The 10,000-nt window shown below is 46.9% G+C and overlaps 1 protein-coding gene across 7 annotated transcripts in view; it reads right to left on the bottom strand.

Annotated features, from left to right (window-relative positions):
• nrxn1a (neurexin 1a) overlaps positions 1–10,000 on the bottom strand; it is a gene marked incomplete at both ends in the record, with an annotated part of 67,461 nt that overhangs the window by 6,686 nt on the left and 50,775 nt on the right. For 6 of the 7 annotated variants that reach the window (XM_080020817.1, XM_080020812.1, XM_080020813.1 and 3 more), the window contains 6 exons: positions 2,710–3,020; positions 4,508–4,597; positions 5,653–5,824; positions 6,696–6,877; positions 7,259–7,378; positions 8,841–9,014. In XM_080020817.1, the coding sequence (XP_079876943.1) occupies positions 2,710–3,020; positions 4,508–4,597; positions 5,653–5,824; positions 6,696–6,877; positions 7,259–7,378; positions 8,841–9,014 (1,049 nt within the window). Of the gene's footprint in view, positions 1–2,709; positions 3,021–4,507; positions 4,598–5,652; positions 5,825–6,695; positions 6,878–7,258; positions 7,379–8,445; positions 8,473–8,840; positions 9,015–10,000 lie in introns of all 7 variants that reach the window. The other variant, XM_080020815.1, reaches the window with a different exon arrangement.

Raw genomic sequence — 10,000 nt, 5'->3', positions numbered from 1 at the left:
AGAAGATGGTGATTCTTAATAAATAATTAATAAATAGATAGAAATAGATATTGGTGGAATAGATCAAGCTCACTTTTGTGCACATACACGCACGCACGCACACACACACACACACACACACACACACACACACACACACACACACACACACACACACACACACACACACACACACACACACACACACACACACACACACACACACACACACTGTGTACGCGCACACCCACACCGCCGACAGCCCCACTGCGGTATATGGAGTCTGACCTAGTTCCCATACAGTGATATTGACTCTGGAGCATCGCAGACACAGCGCTGGCATCAGCACCTCACTGCCCGCTCACAGAGAACCAGAAGCAAATCTTCCCAAAATGCGGCACACGACGCATGTGTGCGCCAATCTTTTCTTAGCAAACAGCTTTTTTGCGCAAACACCCGACGAACAGGATGAGAGAGGTGTGAAAACAAGCCCTGTGATACGGTCTGCTCCATCCATCCAGCACTCGCATCCATTATTGATGCCTGTGGCTTAGCTCACAGCTCTCTGCATTCCATTATTTATGTCTGAGACAGCTGGCAGCTTATACACAGAGGAGTTATTCTCTATGGGAGGCTAAGAGGGCGGGGGGATGAGCGAGATAGACAGAGAGAGACAGAGAGAGAGAGAGAGAGAGGGGCTGGGAGAGGGGTTCACTATCGCCATGGCAACTCGTATTGCTTGGGAATGAGAAATGTGGTGCAGACACACGCCGTAATAGCACAGAAACTAAGGATTTAAAGACGACGCGAGTGCCCACTCAGAGCTTCCCGACGTCGCCGTGGCGATGGAGAACAACAACAAGGACGACAAACGTCGGCGGGGAAGTCGCTGATCGTTTATTCGGAAACACGGCCTTCACAGCCGCCGCCAATAAGGATCAACATCAACAGCGTCAACAACATCAGAGCGCCCAATTTGCATGCATTTACTCTGCGTGCATTACGGCTCCGGAGATGATTCCGTTAACATGCGGCTTTGTGGTAATTTGCTGGGCGGGGAATTCAGCACGGAGGGTTTTCTGCCTCATTAGATCATTTAAAAACCAGTTCAGTCTCAAACTGAAACCACCAGCGGGACAGCGACCACGACGGCTTCTCCAGTGTCTTTTTTTTTTTTTTTTTTTTTACACCGCATTAATGAATTGCTGAGACATGAAAGAGACAAGTTATCATTAAAAAAAATGGTATATTCTATTTAACTCTAAATTAATTATTGATAAACTGCTGTGTCACAGCAGCTCTCATCAAAGCAAATAGGTGACCGCAATAAAATAATAACAACAGCAAGACAATGGCACTGTACATTGTTCACAAAAAAAATCACCTGTTCAGGATAAAAAAAACATTTAACTAAGCTTTGTAGTGGGCCGCATTAAAGCAGTACTATGGAACTTTTAATAGTTGGGATTTGGCACCCCTACAGTTTCTCAGTAAAAATGTTTTTGTCTTTCACGCCGTCGTTGTAAAGCTCGGTCCGGTGTCCGAAAATAATTAATTTTACCGGTCAAATTTGAACCTTATCGGTCGCGTCTCCATAACAGTCTATGTAACATACGCAGATATAATGTACACCCAGGTTCCAGCGACCCACGCACGGACCTCGCCGGAGTGAGGAGCCTCTTTCCCCGCGGCTCCGGAAAGGGGCGCGGGGATCGGCCCCCTGCTGCCGTAGTGGGTGCAGGTACCAGATGTGCTCGGCCTGACAGATCGGCTCGTACGCACGAGTCAGAGGGTGAAACAAACCCCGTGGCGCAAAGCAAATTGAACCGGCGGGCGCCGGGTGAGGTGCGGGCGGCGGGCGCACCACTGGCCCGTCTCGCCCGCAGAGTGGGGGAGGTGGAGCTGTTTTGTACGAGCATTATTACCGGGCATTTTGACCGCCAAGTTTATACTTTAAAAAAACATTTTTTTAATAGATTTTACCAGGCAAAAGAACTGTTATTACCAGAACCAAACATCAAGCAAGTGACATAGTGCCGTAAAGCGTAACACACCTTTCCCGCGGTTTCGTACCCGAACACAGAGGTTACATAGTGCATGAACCGGTGTTCTGGGGTGGGGGATGAAAGAGGTGCCATTCTCCGTATATCTCCATATACAAGTCAGTGTACCATCAAAATGATTCTGAAGCTGTTATTTTAAGGTAAAGATTGTCTCTATTGTCTAATTATTATTATTATTATTATTATTACTATAACTCTTTTTTCAGTGTCAGATTGCACAAAATTAGTTTCAACGAAATTTCAATGTTGTGCTGCTTGTAAAATTGTGTGAGATTCCCCTTTTCTGTATTTCTTCTTCTGTTTTCTAGTAGTTTGGAGGAGTTATTTGGCTCCAATTAATGCAAACGCATATTGTGAGGCCCGGCGTGGGCTTCTGAGCCGTGGTGTAATTTGGGATGTGATGTGTCATGTGGATGATGTGAATCAGTGATTAGCTGCACATCTAACTCGCAGGGTTTTGGGCGGTGGCCTGCCTGCTCGCTAATCTTCTTAGCGAGGACAAAAAGGAATTCATCACAGCACATTAACACTCATTAATTAGCCGCTGCCGCCGCCACACACAGACACACACACACACACACACACACACACACACACACACACACACACACACACACACACACACACAGCCCCAGTTAACATGTTCTGGTTTGAAGCGGTTCCCGACCTGCTGCGTGGTGCCCTGCTTGCGGTTGGTGGCCGTGGTGGTGGTGATGTCGCTGATGGAGGGGGCCGAGTCGGAGCGGTTGCCCCCGGCGGCGGCGCTGGACTGCGGCGTGATGGAGGAGGACGGCATGTCGCCCACCAGCCGCGCACTGCCCTCCACCCGGATATGCGAGTGGCCCTCGGCGGCCATGTTGAGGATCCGCAGGCCGTTGTAGTACAGGCCCGAGAGCTGGCCCTGGAACATGCCGGTGCCGCGCTCGCCCCCGCCCACGCGCACCGTCGTCTGGCTGTTGAAGATGGTCAGCTGGCGGCCTGCGGACACACACACACACACACACACACACACGCACACACACACGGGCACGCACGCACACACACACACACACACACACACACACACAAGCACACACATGCACACACGCGGAAAAAAAAAATCACACACCCAAGCAGGCGGACACACAGGCAGAAGAAAGTAGGTGGACAGACACACAAACACAAATCAAGCCACACACCCACACGTGTGAGCACGCACACACACACGCACACACGCACGCGCGCGCGCACACACACACACACACACACACACACACACACACACACACACACACACACACACACACACACACACACACACACACACACACACACACACACACACACACACACACACACACACACACACACACACATACATAGCGGTGGTCACATACATGCGGACATACACGCGCAAAAATTGTCTCCGTTTTATACAATCTATCATCCCCGAGCCATGGTAAGAAGATGGGACAGAGAAAGCATGGCAGAGCGGATCGAAGCCGAAGTGGTGCACTGTGGAGGGTGGGGTGGGGGGAGGGGGGGTGGGGGGGGACAGGGAGAGAGAGAGAGAGAGAGAGAGAGAGAGAGAGAGAGAGAGAGAGAGAGGACACGAAACACAGAGTGGTATGGCGGTGAGTCGGCGAAACAGGGAGAGGATGAAGACGCGAGGAACTGAGGGAGGGATGGAGGAGGCAGAGGAGGGTGGTGGTGGTGGTGGTGGTGGTGGTGGTGGTGGGTGCAGATGAAGGGTGTCAGAGGGTCCCTGACATATGGTTGCTATGGAGACGGCTGAGCGGTACAACGTTGTGTTTGAAATGGCGAGAGGCAGAGGGAGAGGGAGGGAGAGAGAGAGAGAGAGAGAGAGGGAGTTGTAGACTGCTGTGACAGCCCTATGAAGCATGCACAGGTTATAAGCTCTGGTATTGCTCACTGTTAAAGGGACTAGAGTCTAATTTAAGGAGCTCTGCCGCAGTTTAGGAGGAGAACTTAAATTACTCTATTAGTGATCTCAAATTTACATAATTCTTCTTACAGTACGTGTCACAGTACTTTGTACTTTAACAGGATTACAAAGTTGTCGTCGTTTTCTTTTTTTCTCTTTCATGTGTAATCTTTAGTAAATGCTTTAAAGTTTACAATTTGATTAACAAAATATTAAAGAATAAATAACATTATTAAGCACATTTTATCCGTACTGTACTTGTTGGCCGTTTTCTGATTTATTTACATTTATATCTCTCCAACGTCCCTTTAACCGGATATTATCAGATAACACACTAACAAGATACGTTCACAGGCACTACAGTTTACCTACACACTATTACACACTACACTTTTAAATACTTAGTTATGGATTTAGATTTTTAGATGTTAGTTGATGGTGCACAGTAAAGTACTTCAACTGTCTTTTTTTTTTTTTTCTTTTTTTTTTTTTTTTTTTTTTAAAGCTGAAAGTTTTAAGGAATTTTAATCAGGGTTTTTACCTTTGTCGAGTAGCCAATCGTCAACTACTCGACCGAGCCGATAGGGGATTCGCTGTCTGGCGATGGCCAGGCGCTCGTTATCAATGTTGCCTTTAATTTAGAGATGAAAACACAGTAGTAATTACGCACATCCCAACGTGGTACAGGAGCTGGATACAAAAACAACAGCAATGAAAAGAAAGTAACAGTCCGCTCGGGCGTCAGGCGTCCCCGTGGCCGCGCCCTTCGAGTCGAGATGGGGGGGGGGGGGGGGGGAGGGGGGTGCGGGAGCGGGGGAGGGGGAGGGGATTCCAAAAAAAGGAAAGGAGAACCCGGCGGGATCCCGCTAGGTTCAGCAAAGCGAGCGGACTCTTACTCTCTGTTCATTGGGTTTGAATTTAAAGAGACATTTCAGGGGTTAACATCTGCAAGAGCACAGGGAAATAGCGTTAGAGCTGCCCACAAAGTGACTGGGTTTAGAGTTACAGACTGCACAGGAAGAACCCTCACACAAACCTCACAACAGTTAGCACTTGGCATTTTATCTAAAACCTTGGCGTCAGTGCGTGAGCGATGAACTACCTTAGATTTACAACTTTAGGAAGAAATAGCAAAACAAAACAATAGAAAAAGAAATATGAAACCAAGGACTACGTTCAAGAAATAACATTCTTTTTCCATTTTTTCTTATTTTTCTTTTTTTCTCCCTCTCTCTCTCTCTAGTTATACATTTAACTCAAAGAATCTTTTTAAATTATTGTTTGGCAAAAAATGCACCAGCTTATTTTGGTTCTTTTATGATGAGGAAAAACAACTAAAAGCTGAATTGAATATTATACATAAATTACCTTTAACACTATTTAACAAGCCCAACATAACATGGTTGACTAGAACAAGGCTATAATTATAATAAATGTCTCATTTATATGGTTTAAACATTCATATTTCATATCATCACACATGTTACATGTCATACACATATATCATAAAACAAGGGATTACATTCTTAACACAGCTTATATTTAAATATCAACATGGATAGGAACACAAACGAGGTTTGTTAATCAGGACGCGGGTGTCGGTGAGAGCCGGCACGTGATTGGCTCTCCCGTGGCTGGAAAGTGTCGCGGGGATTGGTGGGCTGGAGCGAAGTGGGCGGGGCCTACCTGACGGGTAGCGCTCGATGACGGGCAGGTCGTCCAGCTGCAGCGTGGCGTTGCCTCCGCTGCGCGTAAACCGAACAATGTGGTATTTCCCGTCGTTCACAAACTTTGAGCTCTCCTCGATGTTAATGTCGTCGGTGCCGACGTTAAACACTACCCTAATGTTGCCCTTGTCCTTGAGAGAGGAGGAGGAGGGGGGCGGAGGAGGGCGGAGGAGAGGGGGGCGGGGAGGGAAATCAAATAGGTCAGTGGCTGAAACGAATCTGGCAATGCTCCTAATGCATCACTTATCAAAGTGTTGTCCATTTTGAAGAGTGTTCCAAAACCCATTTGGAAAATCTATACACTGATCCGAAATGCACCTTGAAATTAAGTTCAACTTTCCCAAAATGGTGTAAATCAGGGGTTTAAAAAAACTCATATTAGCTACGGGCCACTTGCCATTTTGTCTTCTCCTAAGGGGGCTGCATTGTATATAAATACATTTCTTGAGCTGTCTATGACTTCTTTTATCACTTTATATCATATATATATAATCTATATATAATCTTGCTTTACATTTATCACTGAGCTGCTGTCACGGGCATAAATAGTCAAGTCAAGTTTATTTATACAGCCCTTAATCACAATACGGTCTCAAAGGGCTCCACAAACCGGCATCCCCTCGTCTGAGCCCTCATCCGGGCGAGGAAAAGCTCCTAATAACGTACCATCTTATCTTATTTCTTATGTTATCGAACATCAAGGGAATTATTCAACATTTTTATCTTGTAATTAGAGAATTATACAATAAATTAATCTTAAATATTGATCTCAACATAGATACATCTTTTGCATATATATACATATATGCACAGATCAGTTAACCATTGTGATTTTAAAAGTAATTTGCGTGCCCGATTTAAACACTGTATATCATATTAAATATTTGATACACTTATCCCTGTGTTGAGAACGGTATGGATTTTACTTCGTAGTGGGAAAGGGGGAATGAATGAGTGGACGGTTTGGAACGCAGCGCATCTTTATTGATGAGAATGACTCACTATCTGCAGTTGGAGGTAGTCGCCCAGGCCCGTGGCGCTGTCCACCCTGAGGAGGATGGCGTGCTTCTGCTGGGTGCTGAAGCCCAGCGCCAGGCGGTCGGCCCGGGTGCTGGGGCGCTCGTTGGGGGGCCACGTGTAGACCACCACGCCTCCGTCACGGCCGAAGATGTACGTTGTCCCGGCTGGGGGGGAGCACAGAGCAGACTTTGGGTGGATGCGCGTACGCAGGCCACGGGTCACAGAGGTTCTCCGCTGGGTATCTGTCTTATCTTACCTATTTCGAGACTTTTTCTTAACGAATGTTCAGTCGTTGGGAAATTACACACATTTTGTTTTCAACTTGGGACAGCAAAACATTTTCTTTTAAGGGGGAAAGGGTCGTACGTTATGCTGGATTAACGCTTGCTTTCTGTGTGCGTTGCCGTTCTAGCACGGCTCAGTGTTGAACAGGTGATACTGCCCCCTGCTGGCGACTGCGTAAAAATGCAGCCAGCAAGGCCAATCGGCTTCAACATGCAAACACCAGACTATGGAGCGGTTTGAGCTCAGACCAGGGGGCTCACCGTCATTACAGAGCGGCCCGGCGAAGGAGGTCATGCTGCAGTCGCAGCTGAAGCCCTCCCACTGCTGCAGACAAACCCCCTGGTTGGAGCAGGAGTCCTCCTGGCAGGTGGTGCTGGGACCTGCAGAGATACAAGGAGGAGCCGTGCGCGAAGGGTTAGGAAACAATGAACAAAAGGGATTTTACCCTTTGAGCTTTTTAACTTTGGCCCAGTGAGTTTGGCACTGAACATTTGTAAGACATTAAAAGTGACACCCGCACCTTCTGGAGTGGAATAGAGTGGGGGCAGGCTACCATGGTGGAGAAACGTTATTAGTGATATTTATTAGTTATTAGTAGTATCGGCAGACAGCAGGAGTAGTCGTAGTAAGAATCATATTCACTAGCTTTGTGATTTTCATACTTTTCCACCTTCCAAACTTTTCTGGAGCGGTGATTAAGACCTTGTTGTTGACCTTGTCGTCGCTGATGGGAGCCACGCATGTGGCAAGCATGCAGACGGTGGGGAGAGATTTGAGGGATGGGAACAGCAGGAAGAGTTAAACATAAGAGGGCAGAGTTATGTTTAAAAAAAAAAAAAAAAAAAAAAAACGGCCTGTAACCTCAATACTCTCTGCTGGGCGGCACTCCAGCACGAAACTGCAGTGAAAAACACCGGCCGTTCGCTGTATGACCGTTTTCAATGCGTCCTCAGTGGAAGATGAGTGGGAATGTGTGACGATGGTATTAAAGGAACCACAGGTCGTAGAGTATTGGGATCGGGCGGAGATGAGGTTAGCGCTCGGTGGGGGGTGGGCGGGGGGGTTAGTGAGCATGCGGCCGGTCGGATGCGGCCTGGGGGAGAGGAAGGTAGTGGTCAAACTCAAGCGGTTTGTGATGATGTCACTACCACTGTGGCAGGAGAGGACAGGTCAGTGTCGGGTCATCCTCTGACCTTTGACTCTGGATCACCGGGATCCACACAACACTGGGCACCACTGGGAAGTTGTAACACACACACGCACGCACACACAGACACACACGTAGACACACACGCACGCACGCACACACACACACGTACACACACACGCACGCACGGACGCACGCGCACACACACACACGCACACACACATGTACACACCCCGAAACAGTCGCACACGCCTGCCTCCGCTCACACGTGTTTCATATGCACACACCAAAGCTATGTACCTTGCAAGTCAGCTTTCATCAACGCAACTTTTGTCGGCCAAACGAAAAAAAGCAAACAAGCAAAGCAAGTTAGATGGTTAGTCAAAGACCAGAGATGCCTCTGATGTCAATGGGGGAGAGAGAGAGACAAAGAGAGAGAGAGAGAGAGAGAGCGAGAGAGAAAGAGAGAATGTGCGCATGTGTGACGGGGGGAAGCAGAAACGTGTGCAGAAAAGAAAATGAAGGGAAGTTACGACTGGCATAAAAGAGCAGACGCTGTGTTAGAGGGTTAGCAGCAACCAAACAAACAAACAAACAAACAAACAAAGACAACAAGTTTAAAATAAATGTCACCACCACCAGACTCTCCTTCCTCAGGGAGCTCTCTCTCTCTCTCTTTCTCCCTCTCCTCTCACCTTCGCAGCCCCGCTCTACTTGTCCCGTGGTCGTCAGGGCGTCGGCCAGCAGGTCGGGGAGACGGCCGTTCAGGTCGACCGTTGCCAGGCAACCCTGGAAGCCCTCTTTGGAGTGGACCAGCTTGGGCAGATCCCTGTACATCTCTTTGGACAAGCCGCCGATGTACAGGTCGCCTATCGGTGGGGGAAGAGCGCAGCGTTAGCGCCAGATTCAGTCACGGATCAGCACCCTTAAGTGTCAAAGTTCAGGTTCTGTCGCAAAATTAACTCCAGAGCAAATGATGCCTGTTAGGGATGGTATTATATGGTATTTTATATGGTATTTTATTTTGTGTTTCTGCCACAGAAACACAAAATAAAACTACAAAGAAATATTTTCGTATGAGTGCAATCAATCGAGGTGTCCAGTCAGAAAATGACCCCCTGGGGATAAGCCCACCCCCCCACCCCCCGTGTCCCTCTTTATTACAAACTTTTTTTTGTCAGGTTTTACAGTTTTATATTGTGTGTTTTGTTTAAGTTGCCGTTCCCCCTCTATGTAAGAGAGAGCCTTTGCTCCTCCCTCGCCGGGAGGTGCCCTGGCTGAAAAGGAGCGCGCCCACGGTCACGCCGGGTTCACAAAGCGACGACACACGTGCACTGGTCTGACTGAGGTTGTATTTCAATAAGTTATTTTACTATTATTACTTATGTGTGAGTAATACTGTGTATACCTGTACTACATAAAAATACCTAACTATAGTACTATAGGTTTTATAACTGTTTTTATTATCAAACGCTTAAAAAATATTATATAAATAAATAAATAAATAATGAACGGAAATTTATATTTGAATTATCCACTATCCTGGACAACTCCCTTCAAATCAGATGAACTTAAGCAAATTATAAAAACCCACCAATCAACTTGAACCCGTCCCACCTTTTAACTAAAACAACAACAAAAAAACAACAACATTTTTCTCAAAAAGAAAGATACCACAACCGAACCGTGAGCTTACGGTACCATTGCATCCCTAATACCTGTGTATCAAAATACAGTACTTTTACTGTATCAACCAAATTGCGCCATTCAGTACCACATTCTAATACCTAAGTAGATAATCTCTTAAGTGTCAAGGAAAGGTAAAACTAAACCCAGACTAAATATGTCAGGTTTA

Source organism: Zeus faber (genome assembly GCF_960531495.2).
Source record: "Zeus faber genome assembly, chromosome: 20".
Classification (NCBI taxonomy): domain Eukaryota; kingdom Metazoa; phylum Chordata; class Actinopteri; order Zeiformes; family Zeidae; genus Zeus; species Zeus faber.
This window is presented reverse-complemented; position numbering and strand designations above follow the sequence as displayed.